This window comes from Anguilla anguilla, chromosome 2 (genome assembly GCF_013347855.1).
Source record: "Anguilla anguilla isolate fAngAng1 chromosome 2, fAngAng1.pri, whole genome shotgun sequence".
Classification (NCBI taxonomy): domain Eukaryota; kingdom Metazoa; phylum Chordata; class Actinopteri; order Anguilliformes; family Anguillidae; genus Anguilla; species Anguilla anguilla.
The window spans coordinates 17693387-17710269 of NC_049202.1; the positions used below are offsets into that span (position 1 = coordinate 17693387).

At 40.0% G+C, this 16883-nt stretch overlaps 1 protein-coding gene across 2 annotated transcripts in view; it reads left to right on the forward strand.

Annotated features, from left to right (window-relative positions):
• Positions 1–16883, forward strand: part of lcor (ligand dependent nuclear receptor corepressor) — a 51012-nt gene that overhangs the window by 19512 nt on the left and 14617 nt on the right. Inside the window, exons 2-6 of one of the 2 annotated variants that reach the window (XM_035405552.1) lie at positions 7634–7699; positions 12303–12382; positions 14594–14723; positions 15395–15748; positions 16779–16875. In XM_035405552.1, the coding sequence (XP_035261443.1) occupies positions 7634–7699; positions 12303–12382; positions 14594–14723; positions 15395–15748; positions 16779–16875 (727 nt within the window). The remainder of the gene's footprint in view (positions 1–7633; positions 7700–12302; positions 12383–14593; positions 14724–15394; positions 15749–16778; positions 16876–16883) is intronic. The other variant, XM_035405553.1, reaches the window with a different exon arrangement.

Genomic DNA, 16883 nt, shown 5'->3' on the forward strand with positions numbered 1-16883 from the left:
TAACTAAGTGTGCTTCGAGCCTTTTTGTCTGTCTGTATGTGTAACATCTGGTGCAGTGTTGCATACACCAGCCTATGCCTTCTGAACTGTAATGCCTTAAAAATCTTATGTGAATAGCGCTACCAATTTTTACAGAGGGTGCATATTCTATTCCGTTTAGGATGAAGCACTGGTATGGACACCAGCATTACATGTCAAACTGTCAAGGCAAAATTCAGAATGGCTTTTATATAAGAAACCATTTTGTGTTTTTTTTGTTGGGGTGGGATTTGCAATGTATATTTTTAAAATAAATACAAAAACTTTGCTAATGTGGAAAAAGCACAATTTATGTATGTAAATATTCTTGCCATGGTCCCTTTTAAAGTGAATTAGGTAATAATAATAAAAAAAGAGCCCTAAAATTGGAATACAGCACACAGCCTTTGCAGTGAGCTGTGTTTGATGTTGGACTGATACGTCAACGAAAGTGGATGACCTAGTTTCCTCGCCCCTGAAAATTTCAGAAATGGAATTGGATAACTGCAGTTTGAGAGCTGTGTGCAGCCAAAGCGTGCGGGTGGGGGATGGGAGAGGATGGGGGTTGGGGGCTAAAAACACATTTCTAATGCCATTGGCTTTTATTTTGGTGCAGGGTGGTGGTGGTGCAGAATTCCTAAATTATGACTGAGGCTCATTGATGGAGAGATGGTCCAGGGATGCTAGGTTTTACAATTATATCAGCCCCCAAGGCTTTGATTGAGGATTAACCATAGCTTTTCTCCCTTGGGTAATTACACCTTTTGTTGTATTTGGAAAATTTTTGTCACAAGTTGACCAGTCATTCAGAGGCATTGCACTGTATCTCCTCAGCTGTTATCAGGAAGCCAGTAATGGATTATTACCTTTTTTTACATGTAGTCTTCGGAGATGTAGAAAAGGAGATAATGGACATTGAACACAGAAGGAAGGAGAGCTCCTGAGGTATTTGAGTATTTAAAATGGAAATACGGGCGCATTAAAAATGGTCAGTAAATATCGGGGCTGCAGTGCTGTCAGATGGTGAGGGAATTGGGTTTGTGGCCCAGAGGTTGCATTTTTGATTCCCAGATCAGGGCACTGCCGTTATACCTTTGAGCAATTACTTCAGTACATTTACAGCCTTATAAATAGATACCATGTAAAGGAGCAAAGAAAGGTAAGCTTTATTAGTCACTGGATAAAAGCATCTGCTGAATGTAACGTACATAAAACCGATTATAGTTCAGACCACCCTTTTCTGAAAACTCTCTTAACAGCAGCTGTTCCAGTACACCACAAACTTCAAAAAATGTTTTATTAGTATTTATCGATTTTTTTCATAACCAATCTACAACGATTGAGAATGGGTCTGACATGTGAAACCATAGCAACAGTTAATTTGTTGTGGTACTTGTCAACGGAAAGAAGCAAAGTGACCAAAGCAATAGTATTTATCCACCAATATTGACAGTGCAAAGCTGGCTTACCACCAAACCACCATCTTAAAATGTCACCCATTGAAATTGAAGTATTCAGCCATTAAAATAAATAATTTGAAAAACACAGCAATCAAAATCATAATGTTTTTAACATAATTAAATAGGCTATAAAGACCAGAGGAAAACAAACACCAACATATTTGCTTATTTTATTCAGCTCAGATTTTAAAGGAGTTTTGTACTTCCCTCTGCTATTGGTCTGCTATTGCTATTGATCCTAAACGAGGATCTGCTATTGGTCTTTTGGAGACAATGCTTCTTATGTGAACAATATGGCAGTTTACATTTTAACCAATCTGTGGTAAGTCCGTTTAGTGGGCTGCCAGTCAGAAGTGAACTTGAAGTCAATATCATCACAGAACAGATACGGTCTGTCAGAGCTCCAGTCCCTTTGTGTTTAGTGATTATACGCTTAAATCAAACAAATTTTTATTATTTTCCTGTTCATTCATTAAATGAGAAATGAAGGAAAAGGTCAATGTACACCATTACTTTATGGGATGCTGTTTGGCTGAATTGGTAGAAAACATGAATAATTTTTGGTTGTCTTTCTTGTTAAGAGTGGTGCAGCTTAAGTCTCCCATATATACCACTTGGGGCTGTGTGGAGCTGTCAGTCACTACATATGCACCAACGGGCAATAAACACAGAATTTTCCAGTGAGGATCAGATGGAAAGTTTGACTGTCAGTGGATAAGGGTCTTGGATAAGGATCTGAAATTCCTTTTGTTTTGTGTTCTGCTGTTTGGCTGTTTTTGTATTTTTAAAAACATGCTCGTAATTGGCCGGTTTTTTTTTTTTGTTGTTTTTCTGTGCCATGCCCTTTTGGAGTTGTGTAAGCCCCAAGCCCATCCTTAAGACCGCCAATTCTTGGCATTCAGATTGCACCTGCGACCTTCAGCACATACTCGGCTACTTAATTTCACCCTTTAGTCTACCGCCTGTACTGTGCTGACATTATCCTGGAGCACTGCAATTCTGGCACAGCTGGGGCACGGAGTCTGCAGGTGCCAGATCGCAAAAAGGAATCGCTAGTGTGCAATAAGGAGTGGGTGACCCTGCTGAGCGAAACCCTTACTCCCTGGGTCACCCTGTAACCTGTAATTATGTGCCATGCCATGGAGATACCACTGTCCTGTTTTAGTGTGAAATTAACCCCTTTGAAGAGTAGGCTTTTTGGAATGTTTTTCAAAATTCTAAGTCAGTGTTCTAGAACTCCGTCGCTTTCAATTACCAGTAGTGATTGTTAAATCAGCACGAGAATGTTCTGTTAAGAACATTCTGATCACATATTGTGATCAACATGCAATAATATTTTTGTTCCATGTTAAGGTGACATTGACAATGTTCTTGATGGAAGGGGTTCCAGACAACTACTGAAAGTTTCCAACTTTTGCACGTTATTAGTTGGTTCAGATTTTTTAAAATGACTGCCCGATCCTTTTTTGGCTGATAAGGTTTCAAGTCATTAACTCAACATGCACATTGGATGTGCATTTTAGAGAATAGAGGATATTTCATTTTTTAAATTGTATTTTATTTATGATAGTTGTGAAGCACATTTAATGCATTTGTGTGAATGCGTCTTTGTTCTGTAAAATGCTATGTTCCATTTTAACAGTTAGGCTACAGCATGTTTATTGACCGTAGCCTACTTGGAGCTGGAACAGAAAAAATTATTACTGCTTTTGCAATTTATTTCCAAGGCCATGGTACTCAGCAAGAGCTGGGGTTTGGAATCCTAGCATCCTGAGGTTTTAGGTTTTTTCTGTTGTATGTTTTAGTGCACTCAAGTGCAGTGCACATAGCACAATCATCAGTGTGAGTCTATCAGTGAACAGCCTGCATGTGCGGTAAGGAGCCTGCTTTTTTGCATGTCTTGAGTTCCTTGTTTTTTTTTATGCCTTGGATCTTTCCTCGCAAGCCAAGTAGTTGAAGTTGAAACCTGAAACTTTGTCTGATTGCAGCCATGCTCTAAAACTGAGATAATGTATGTACATTGACTAAGCAATCAAGAGCAGCGGGTGTGTTGCCAGCTCAGTCAGTGATCGAAAAGGCCTCTCTCATTACATAAGGGACAAGTGGGTAATGAGCCGTGCCCCTCTCTGTGGTCCATGCATACTTATCTCAGTTAAGAGATGTGGTTGTCACCAAATGTATGTCAGCCTTGCTGAACAAGCAGGGCTGATTATATGCGTGTGTGTGTATACTTGTATATGAATGTCTGTATGTGATACTAGAACACATACACCAACTGTACATGTACTCAATGACTTGAATTATTCAGACCGAGTATAAATATGTAATTTTAACAGCTAATAATTATAACATTGTAGACCACTGCCCGAAGGATATTTGGTTACGGTGCTGATTATGGAAGCCGAAAAACATTGCAGCCGTTGCTAACCACTCAAGTTGCCTTCTTTCCATTTCATGCAAAGACGTAGCGATCTGGAAGCTGATTGGCAGCTCAGTTTTGACTGTACGTTGACAGTTTTTTTTTTTATTCGAGCTTGCGTTGCTTGGTTCTTCCTGATTATCTGACGGCAGAAGGAAAGATTCTTCTGCATTTAAACAGTTTTCCATTGTTTGTGTCGCTTGTGTCACTTGTTTTTTTTTTTTTTTTGCAAAGTGCTGATCAGCGCTGTAAGTGTGAACCCGTTGGATATGAATGTAGGCATTCAGGATGTGAAATCTAAAATTGTTTCCCCAAGTGCATGGTGTGTGTGTGTGTGTGTGTGTGTGTGTGTGTGTGTGTGTGTGTGTGTGTGTGTGTGAGACGAAACCAGATTTAAAGTAAACTAGCTGGATGATGCGGTTTGAAACGCACACTGTGCGTGTGTGTGTGCCTTTGCTCGTGTCTGTGTGTGCGTGCACTTGTGCCTGTGTGTGCATCTTTCTTAAGGGGGAGGAATAGCACATTATATTTATGCATCATGTCGGTGGGGCTCCCTGTAACAAGAGAAGTAGGTAATAAAGACAGATGAAAGAAGGTAGATACCCGATGCAGTTTTTCCTGCAGATCTCTGAATGCATTTCTTGTAGTCATACATCTGGTTCATTAGAACATGTAATCGGGCATCATATGAACATGCCTGTTGTGAGAAAATTAATAAACACGGTCTCTGCATCGACGCTAAAGGACCATGAAGCATCACGATCGGAGCATCCGTGAAGAAAGACTATCAGCTCGACGTGAAGCAGACAGGCTTTATCGCAGCAACTGACCTCTAATGGTTTTTCTGACAATTACAAATCGTCTGCCTAATCATTGTGGCCACATATCCCCATACGTCATACGTCATCTTCCACATAAGCCGGGCAATGCCATGGGAATAGTAACTGCATGAGGTTTAAAAGGCACATCCTCTGCTGTTTGGACGAGGCTTGCTGCACTTAAGGGAGTGTTTATTTATTTATTTTTATTTTTTGCTGAATACTTTGCCAAAAGAAAGAAAGAGTGTTGTGTGAGTCGCTCTGGAGAAGGTTCAATTCCCGTAATATAATGCAATGTAATGTAATCTGTAGGTTCACCCATTCCAATGAGGGAGTTCTTGGCACCCTCACTGAATGTTTCGCTTGTATGTGCCTTTCAGATGGAGGGCTTTTTCAGATAGGGAATTTTCCACCATGTGCACAGGATCCTCAATCTGTCCAATGAGGACATTGCTCAGCATCTGCATTGAATGTTCCTCTGTCCAATTAGGCCAGGCTTCCATGCCACCAGGGTCTTGTATGATGAAAGTGCTGCATGCAGTCTCTTGGGCGGCTTCACTGCTCCGTGTCCCTTTGCCTTCTTCGTCAGGAAAACTGGATTCGTATCGAAAACTGCACTCGGTCAGAAAGTTCAGACTCATCGTTCTGTTGAACGGATAAGGGGTTGACGTGTACGGACTAGACATAATATCACAATGTTTCTGGAGGGTTGGACTATGCATCACAATGTGTTGGTTTTAAAAAAATTATTTTCCATTTTTCTTTTGTGCCATAACAAACGATGATGAGTACGTTTTTACCAGACATGTAAAAGGCTTCTGTTCCACCAGCTGCGCTGTAGGCTGTTCTGTATTTCTTGTGGCAGAAACGCCGATATTATTGCACTTCCAATAGTTCAATGTAAAATAGATTGATGATTGCACATAGGCTCAATGTGGGGTAATGAATAGATGTGGGTTGCACGTGTCAGTGCTAACGCTTCCAGCATTTTAGGTGCCTGATCTGAGATTATCGCAATAAGGATGATTTTATTAAAATCATGTAGTATATAAAGTCTAGCAGTTATGTGTGGTTTATAGATTGGCGACCCGTGCACTGAATAATGACCTTATGCAGTGTTTTGTATTAGAGGCGTCTCGAGTGAACTACAAATAGTTAGCTGTTCGGGTGCAGACCAGCTTAAAGTCATTAAATCAGGATAGAAATTTCCTTGTAATATTTAAGTAGCATTGAATATTATGTCATATTTAAGAAGGTGTTTTTTGTGGTTATGGACTAGGTCCCCCCCTTTTCTCCATTATTGGGAAAGCTAAATCATATATGAATGCTGGGACCTTCACTATTAATTGGGGAGAGCACAGAGAAGTATGTGCTCTCTTCTGGAGCATATCTTGCCAAGTGCCACTTCTTATCACACCGGGCTTGCACAGAGATAAGCCGGGAGAAAACATTTAGTGTGCTGCTTAAAAGGTGGACTCTCAGGCACCCGCTTAACCAGCAGGGGTCACTAGCGAGCGATCACACAATGGGGCTACCGGCCAATGCCGAACTGTAGGGCTCATTAGTGTGCTAGAAGGATAACAGCGTCTTACTTGGATGAGACACCCAGCAGCCCCTATTGAAGGGATTTTAGGAAATCCACTGAAGTTTCAACAAAGTCATGCCATTCTTGTAGTCACTGTTTCTGAATATTTTTTGTCACGTCCTCCATTGAGGGATATCCTGAAATAGAAATACTTAACTTGGTTTAAAATGGGTTATAACTTAACGTATCCCAGAGCCATGCTTATCCCATGAACAACGGCTAGCATGGCTCTGCTCTTCTGAATTTACCTTCTGCCAGAAATCATATTCGCTTCATCAGGCAGTGTGCCCAAATTTAAGCCCCCTGATAGTTTTTTACCGTGTTCACTTACTGTAACTGTTCTTTTTGTGTGTGTGAACGCTGCAATATGTATTCATGCAGCCCAGTGTGGTTGCCAGGCAACAGCTGAATCCAGTATTTACAGTTAATAAAAAGTGAGTGACATTAACGCATGCTGTAATATTAGGCAAAGAGGGGATTTGCTTTGGAGGAGGAGAGAAGAAATGAAAAGCTTGGATGTCTGCAAATGGAGACAGGGGTGTGTGTGTGTACGTGCGTGTGTGCATACGTGCGTGCATATGTGTGTGTGCGCGCACGTGTGTGTGAGTGTGCACGTGTGCGTGTTTGTGTGTGCGGTGGTTGTGGGTTATGATAAAATCATTGTGATTTGTTTTATCCGAGACACCTGTCTGCAGTGGTTATGTGAATGTAGGAGAAATGTAGGCCTACGATGGCCCCCAAAAATGTGGCGTCCACACCATCTCACCTTTTAATAGAAACGCCTTTTCTTAAAGGAACCTGTGGTGCCAATGTAAAAAAAAAAAAAAAAAAAAAATGAAACCTACAAAGTCTGGTCTGTCTGTCTGGTTTTATATCCCATTTCTTTAATCAGTCGTCAAAGGACCATTGTCTTGCTGTGTGATTGTCATGTTCAACTGAAGCACTTCCCCTGTGGTTCACTATCAATTTGCCTTATTTTGTCCAGAAGGCATTAAATTAATTTCACTTTACAGTCAGTCATACACACGTAGGATTGGGAGTGTGATTAAGAATTGTGTGGTAAACTGATAATTTATCAGCAAAGAGCCTTTGGTGTCCTAACTAGCTCATTTGTCAAATCTGTGGCATATGACATCGGTGCAGTGATTAGTTTGTATGTTTCCCTGTTGAGAATCCGTCTCTGACACAATCATGAGCTGGAGGGAGTCGCCAGTTCATTTTTAAACACATCATGCGGTGTGTGCCTCAAAGATGTATAAAAAAAAAAACGTATTGTTCTCACCTGAAAAGTTTCAGAATGCTGCATTATGTCATATTCTTTTCTTTTTTGCAGGGTTTGAAAGCATTTTGGAAGGGCTGTTTGGGCCAGGACTTGTAAAAGATCTTACCCTATTTCAAGGTAAGGAATGTTCTTATTGTCTTTGACAGTAAAGAAGATAATATATTGAGTCGCCTATATTAGAGAAAAGGTCTAGCCTGATCATAAGATGTAAGCTGTTGAGGGAAGGAAGACAGGCCTTTTAACAGCAACTAAGAGGATTTTGACTATTCATGTGTCATATACTATAGCAATTATTGAAAAAACCCTCTCAAACATGGATGACAGAAAGCAATCAAAGCTTGCTACTGGAGTGAAAGGAGTGAAAAGTCATATTGTATGTGTTTCATGATCTGTACTTCAGATGTGCAGAAAGCCAAATACCATTATAACACTAGGTTAAGATTTTGGATTTTCAGCAGTTTCCTTCTCTGTGGGCTTCATATTTTAACATTGTGGTGGCACTGGTTGTACCCACTGATTTCATGCCTGGGGAAAGGCTTTCGACCAAGTAGGATTGCAGTGGACTGGTTTGGCAATATAGCACGGTATAAAAATTGATGACTGAAATTGATGGATTGCTATAAAACCGCATTTTCCTTGTAGTGGCCCGCATAATTAACTAGCTATCTGATCTCCAGCCGTTTAATTCAAGACAATGTGCTAGCTAGCCTTCCACTGATAGCTATGGTTACAGTTGGCTAGCTATGTACTGCCAGCTTGTTTCACTGGTGGGTTTCACTGCTAGGTTTGGGGAATATTGGGTTGAGGTGTGTGGTGAGATGCGGTTAACCGAAGTGTAAAATATTTCACTTTTACACTTGGGTTACATTTTACTGTGGGTGGGATCACAGAATACAAGTGTGCTGTGGGCTCGCAAAGTTTGGGAAGTCATAAGGCATGACTCCAGCACCACATACTCTGGCAAACTTAGCGTAGTCCACACCACCTCCTGCCCAAATGACCTTTAAGCTCACAGGTCTCGTCTGGCTGCTTCAGTAACAGTAATGGCTAGGGGAGTAAACCTCAGGCTTCACAACAGTGGGATACGAATTCAATCGAGGCAACAGTTCGGTGTCGTTTCTTACGATCTTGTATCATTTGAATTGTATTGTAGCAAAACGATACAATATAGTAAAAAGCTATCATTATATATGATGAAACTAACGCAGTCCTGTCACAACGTACAAGTACAACCAAAATGAGGTTGGGTGTGCAAACACGGATTGCTGTCATGTTTAACAGAAGGACAAATGGCGCTACCACGAGTGATGATAAGGTTGAGTCAGGAACATTGCCAAGGATGTTGGTAGTTTCGGTTTTTGTTTCTTTTTTCTCTCTGAAAATGTGTGTTTCAATATAACTATGGTTTTAAAAGTCAAACTGCTATCGTTAATGATGGTTGGCGCTTTACCCACACTGTGAAACGCTAGTAACGTCCGCTCATGCAATCTGTGCGTACAACTGCCAAGTCCACCCCTCATCTGTGTATCTGGGGCTCACAGAATTGGACAGGTGGGATGGGGTGAGATGGATCTTACAGGACACATTGCTCTGTGTAGTGAGGGTGCGACAGGAATTGTACCTGTGATAGGCAGTAATATAACACGCTCAAAAGAAAAAAAACCTCCTTCACTGTACAACGATGCACTGTGCCTGTGCATGATTCACCATACCTGGCGATGATGACTAAAGTGGGTCTGTCATTTACAGAATAAAAGGCACCAAATCCATCAATTGCCCAGGAAAGCCCTCTTGTCTGAACAGTGGGAGTGGACAACCGTGCCTTGCCTCTGCCGAGGATTTACCCAATAAATTCAATTTGATAAGTGGATGAGTTGGCTTTTATCAAAAGGAAGGGCCACTCTCCCCGTTTCTCTCGCCTTTCCTAGTAACGCGCATTCACAGCCGCGTGAGGCGCGTATCCTGGTACCTCGCAAGAGTTCTCCTGAAATATTAACTTCAGCGCAATCAATGATGTATCGCAGGTCGTGCCTTTAAATAAATAAATAAACGAGTAATGTTTTCAAATTTCAGTTCCAAACCGCAGGGCCCGCGGAGAGCGAGTGCGTTAGCTGGACGTGCCACCCAGGCAGCTTAGGGGTGGGGCCGCGGCAGAACCGGTGCCACGTGCCGCCGTGCGTGGAGGATCCGGTTTTTATCCCGGTCACCCTCGGCATTTGGCTGGAATCGGTTATGACCGGCGCGCCGGCAAACAAAGGCACCTCTTAGGGGCCGTTAAAATGGCCCCGTAACACTGCTGGGCTAATGCGAGACGGCAGCAGTGTCGCGCAGCCATTTCTCACAGGGGTAAAGTTAATTGCGAATTTTAAACACCCATGCTTAAATCCACACAGGCCTGGGCCTTCAGTGCGTGTGAATGGATTTGTTCCGCTCCTGCACGGACGACGATGAGGAGATGGTGGGGAGGTGGAGGGGTGGGTGGGAGGGAGGGAGGGATGCAGTCCCTGTCTTGGCAACCTAAATTACTTGAGCTTAGTACGCTTATTGACATTCCAAAAAAAAAAAAAAAAACTTGACTATTAGGAAACCTGGAGCAGTCAAGACTGACTCACCATCAGAGAATGGTATCCCATTTCTGTCAAAATTAAATAAATATGGCTTTTTGGTATAAATCATGAATTAATACAGTAGCATATGTAAATGAGTCAATAAATTGTGAAATAATTACATAATGTTCAACTGAATATTATAAGATGTTGTTCATCACAATTTTTGCAATGACGCTGTTGTGTTTAATTGAAATTTAATTTCATAATTAGAGGTCTTATTTAAAAATGGCTTTTTTCAAAAAGCTACTTTTTCTGAACTTCTCTTTTTCCCCCCTTTTTCCTATCATATTTCAAGTCTGGAATAGAGAAAGTGCTATTACAAAATGATGACTTGCCACCACCACTGAACTCAGTAATTCTGGAACCACACAGTGCTGAACTGCTGGTCAGTGATGAGTGCCATGCAAGGCTGTCAGGAATTTATCAGAACAGCTTGACACAAATTTTTAACTGTTTCCATCAAGCTACCCAGTTATTTTGTTCCACTTGTTATGCCTTTGTTGTTTGTGGTGATAACTGTTTGAGGTTGAATGAAATTACAATCTATACCTTGCTTCTATTGCATGTTTATTTGCAAATAATTACTTTAATCTTAACCACAGTATCATTCTTTCATTGCATATCTTTTTTGCACTGGTTCTACAGGAAAATATAGTGGCTTGCAGCAGACTGCTGTTTTTTTTAAATTCCAGTTTTTTGATGCATTAAATAGAACAGTACATTTTTCATTGGCTGTGGACAGTCCATCTCAACTACCCAAATTCAACACCGAACATAAGTAATTTGTGAACATTTGACAACTGCTCAGTGTTCCAATGATGGATAATGGGCAACAGCATTTGGTATTATGACCTCACGTGCTGCACAAGCTAAGATATTCAAATGTGACTGTGTCAAGGTATGATTTCAGCTTGCATGTGCCAAAACCTATACCGTGACTGAAATTGTCAAAAATTGCATTCGTATAAAGCACTCTAACAAGGCCAGTTTACAATAAGAGAACGCAAACGTATGTTGCAGTCGTACAGAATGAAAACGCGTAATACCACCTCACAAAGCTGAAATTCATAGATGAGATTATTATTGTTATGCCATTGACATGAAAGCTGCTTTCTTCACCCTACAATTAACATGAAAATCTAAGAATGTATTGTTAAATGTTTTTTTTTTTTTTTTTTTGTGCGATGGTTGTTCAGTAATGTTGTATGTGTTGAAACTAAGCTTCCAAAGGAGGAAAAGAAATTGACTGCCATGGCAACCATCCAGACATGAAGTTATTATAGCTGTCTGTATTAGGCTTGTGTGGTTTTTTCCCTTTCTATTTCTTGCCAGATTGATTGTGTGGCTTTGCAGCGATAATGAGAAAGAACTTCTCATTTTAATAGGTGTCACAACCTCTTTTATTAATGTTTTTGTCAAAGTGTCCATTTTTTTATATATTAGTCGTTTTTGGCTCTTGATTCAAGATATGTTTTACTTTAAGAAATGTTAAGGGTTTGAAGGAACTGTGGTAATTAATGTGCTATCTTACTGTATGCTTGTTTCATCTGTCACAAATGCGGGCAGCGTGATGCTTTCCTCGCAAGAGCAAAAAAAATCTGACAATGTCTCGGTTCTGAAGTCATTTCAGTGCCGCAAGAATTGCCTATAAAAAAAAAATATTTAAAAAATGCAACAAACACTCCAGAATCTGCATGACTTGGAGGAGCTGTCCGACAGTAATAGGATTCAGGGGAGCAAATTTGTCATTTCTCTTCTAAAGTCATTTTGCATTATGGCCGTGTGTTTGTTTGATCTTGATTCGAGAGCCAGCAGCAAGTGTGGGCAATCAATTCCCTGACACAGATTTTGAGAGATGGGCAAAACTGGGTTATTGCAAGGTGATGATTTAAAGGGGCCGCCCGTTCTGTGCGCATTTTGCCGGTTTATTTATTTAATTTGCCTCGCCTAAAATATTTCTTTTGCAAAACATTTTCATCTAAAACAGTCAGTGCACAATTTTTTTTTTTTTTTGAATGGGGGAAAAAAAGCCGTATTCTTGCTGTCAGCTGAAGTGTTGAAAGGTCAGTTTTTCCAATCCATCTGAAATGTCTGTGCTTCTGGGTCCACAGATTGCGAGCCCGAAAGTGTGTCAGATTGGTCGTTTGATGAAAATTGTCTTTTCTGCTGCTTAAGAAGAGAGAAAGTGAAGGTAATTTAATCTCTTCCTCCATTTTTACTTTTCCTATAATAGTTAGATTTTTTTTATATCTACTAACATAAAATCATACTGTCGGTAACATTTCAGAAGTATACAGTATATACTTTTCATAGCGCATGGTAAAAAAAAAAATAATTCGTAATATAGTGAGACCTTGTTCTTTACATGCTCTCTAGAATGTGCACCTGTATACTATGCTATAGGGGTTTTTATGAAGTGTTCTCATAACAGATACATACAAGCAAATATTACTTTTTCTGTGTATTATGTAGTAACAATATTTATTTATTTATTTATTTTCTTGCTTGCTTGCTAGTCACAAAGACACAGTGGATAGTGCGTAGGTTTTGCTAACAGAGCAAGGAGCTCTTTTTGTCTTTCGTGGAGCTCATGAATAGTTCTTCTGTCTTTTATGGTCTGTGTGTGTGTGTGTTGTTGCAGGTGAGATGCCTTTTGTTTGTGTTGTGTACCTTCAATTAACATTAGTGCGTATAGATTGTGGTCTGTTTCCAAGTGCCAAGTGCACTGAATGGTCATTTCATACTGAACTTAAAACATACAACTCAATTTATTGTGTACAAAAGACATGCAAACACAGTTAAATGCTTAAATACCAAAACCACAGCTGTGGAAAAAAATCACGAAAATTGATGAGTAAGCTGGATATCCCAATACAGTCTGATTCGAATATGTGTTTGCTTCCATATTTCTGTGGACAGGGGTTGGGGAACCCTGTTTTTTTGTATTGTGTGTTGTGAATGGTTGTATTGTATAATTTAGTGGGGAATTACATTGTGTTATAGCCTGTTGTAATTTTTTCATTTACTGTTGTCTTGAATTGTATAGCATTATTGCAGTGTGTGTTTATTTGAATTATACACAATGTTGTGTTTTGTTATCACTGATATGTGTTGTTTTGCGTTGTGTATGAATGATATATTGCTGCCTTGTGTTGAATTTTTCACACAGGATTAGTAAAGCTAGCCCTTGTTATTGATGCTATTGCCGGCATTTAGAATGATCTGTATGGTCTGTATCTCTCAATTGTCAGTTTATAAATGAAGGCTTGTTTTCTAATAACCTTCCAACCTCCCAAGGTCAACCATCTGGCACTGAAAAACTATCTATATCTATATATATATATATATATATATATATATATATATAATTATTTTATTTATTTTTATAGGCTTGATATTTTATTCATTTGAGGGCTTTGCATGAGTACTGCAGCAGCCCCATGGAGGATTGGAAGTATTGATTCATTGATCTCCTGAAATGCAACCCCCCAATAGAAACAAGGGCTTAAATTGCAGAGAACAGCTCATACAGTTAGCTATGGTGACATACCTTAAAACAAAGTTAAAAAAAAAAGATTTTCTCTTGTTTTGTAATGTACCTATGGGTGAGGTAATTTGTGTATTTAGATTGGGGGGGCAGGGGGGTATTTGAACAGCACATGGTGTGATTACATGGTTTGATTTTATATATTATGTACATCACTTTGAGCTGCATTTTCATGTATGAGAGGTGCTTATATATATATATATATATATAAATAATTATATTTTATAACCAGCTATATGTGGCTAAAAAATACTGGTCAGCAATGTGTTCACAGAAAATGTCTGACATTAAATTTGCCGACAAGAGTGCACTTTCTTCCTTATGGAAGACACTTCATTGGGTAGGGCCTGGCCAGACATTAGCCATTGTCAGTGATACATGCACCCCTTACAGAAATGGAAATTCCGTGATGTATTGCAAATATTTTCTGAAAATATAGTGATACATATGTTTAACAATAGTGTATTTGGGGAAAAAAATTTTAAAGCGTTTCTGCATTATGTATTCTTCCAGTATTTTCAGTATGTTGAATTTTCGAAGGGGCCTGTACTCCAATTAATGCTACCTCTGTTGTGCTGTGAGATCTGCAATGTAGGAAATGGCTTGATAGCAGGTGTATTGTAGCAGTGTCTGTGGCACAGCAGTGACTACAGAGATATGGACACCAGTCCCTACACAAAAATTGTTTGTTTCTGTCGTTATCTTCCTGCAGTCAGTGCGGACTTTATCAGTAGATTTGTCTTTTTATATGGCTAATTTGCCCTGTATTAAAATATTAGCTTGGTATTACCTTTTTTATTCTCATTTGAAATGGGTCCCCATGTTTAGTTAGTTGTCTTTTTTGTGTTTCTTTAGGAACACTTGGTTGGCTTAAACAACCAGGTCTTGTTAGCTGAGGAGGACAGCTGCAAACAGGAACAGTCCAAAATTAACCGTCTGGAGAAACAAGCAGAAGAGTTCCTCAATGCTGTCTTCTACAGAAAAGGTATGTGTCACAAGTCGAAGCACAGAGGACAAAACCGAGCTTTCACTGGTGCATTGAAAAGCTTCTTTTCAAAAGGGCATAAATGCATATATATCCGAATGCGTGCGGACTGTTGCACTTTTTGGAAGTGGTTGTTATAAAGGTAAATTTCCACAGAAACAATCTGCTTTTTCAGCAGACAGAATTATTATTTTTTTTTGCCTTCGGGTGCTGTTGTTTCCTTCCTGGCGGTGTACCTTAATGTAAATGTTTTTGTACCTCCTGAGGCTCTTGCGAGGGGAGGGTTTTTGCTGCATATTGTTTGCTTTAACAGTACAGGAAGCTCTCACTCCCAACGCTGAGAATAATTCAACAGCCAAAGGAAATGTCTCCTGTCTGCTAGATCCATTATTGGCTTTGTCATTATTGAAAGTTGCATTCAGGAGTCCAGCCTTTGTTACTGAAGGCCTTTTTCCCTCTTTTTCTTATTACACTAAAATGTCTAACCAAGCTTGTAGGCAGCAAAATACATGTACTGTGTTTAACATAAGTCTGTCAGTAACATGCCTGTGGTGTGTGTGAGAGAGAGGGCAAAAGCGTGTGTGTTTGTGTATCTGTGTTCACAATGTGTAATGTATCTTTATTGGTTTTTGTTGATCTTTTCTCATGTGTGTCGTTGGTTTCCCACTCAGCAGATATCCCTGGCTTCTCAGACCCCCATATTCCTCTAGTGGCTCGCGAGATAATGCAGCGAATGATCCGGCAGTTCGCTGCGGAATATACCTCAAAAACCAGCTCATCTCAGGACTCCCTCCAGCCCAACGGGACCACCAAGGACCAAAGCCTGCCGAAAGCGCCCTCGCTCGCCCTCGCCCTCACCCCCGCCCCCGGCAACACCCCCCCGGCCTCCGCCGCCATCACCACTGCTGTCACTGCTGCTGCCGCCTCTGCCCAGAATCCCGTTCTCAGCAAGCTTCTCATGGCTGACCAGGACTCTCCTCTGGACCTCACCGTCAAGAAGGCCGAAATCGAACCCAGCGACCAAGGTACCTCGGCATATCTCTAAAACGGCATCTTTTCACAAACCGCTGAAGCATGGAACTCGAGCAATACTGAATCTCTGCAGCAAAAGGAACAATAAAAATGGTTAAATTAAGAAACACTGCACTGAAACTAATTGGAAAGCCACTTATGAAAATGCTGATTTAACAAGATCAAGAGTTTGCGGTCTATTGCATTCCAAGGCCTGCATAAAGGCTTTGTTCAAGAGACACTCCCCTCCTATGAAAGTTCTTATGAGCAGTTATGGGTTGTGAATTTATAATTTGTTTGCTTTAAGTAGATGCCTTAAGATACTTGGGCCTGCTTGCTTTATATTTGTGAGCATAGTCATTTGAAACCTTGAAGCACTTAGTTCACAACAGCCCAGATGAAAAACACCGCCTGTTCATCGTTTGCGCTGACCCTTAAGGCAGATCGATAGGATGGTGTGCATTCAGATTGCAGAACAGCCTAGTCTGTCAGATGAATTGCCACGGTCTTGTATTTCCCCCAACCCGTGTCCACTATTATTCCTCACCAAGGTCTTCTTTTCCACCACTGCCATGTATAGGACAGTAGGACTTGTTTCTGTTCATTTTATATTGTGGCTGTGCATTTGGAGGATTAATGATTGTGTATGAGTTTTGGAAAATGCTGCACACACAATACATTGATGACCTTGCTTTTACCAATCAAGAATGTTATTTTGTACATTTGATTTAACAATACATAACAAACACAAGCTCAATATAGCAAATATCTATATATATATATATATATATACAGTATATATATATGTATATATACGTTTTCATGTATGAGAGGTGCTTTTATATATATATATATATATATATGTATGTATGTATATGTATGTATGCTTTATATTTATCTTATTATATCCAAAAATGATAAATTCGCATTGATATTTTAACACTACATTTATATTAATTCATATATTTACATGTAAATTTGTTTGGTGCTGTCCCCCATTTTAAGTATTTTCTAAATGTTTTATTACTATATTTGTGTGTTCAGATGGAGTCCTCGATCTTTCAACCAAGAAGAATCACAATGTGGGCAGTGTCTCAGTAAAGAACTCTCATGGTTACTCTGTGGCGCCAAGGGTCAAAGGGTAAGGAG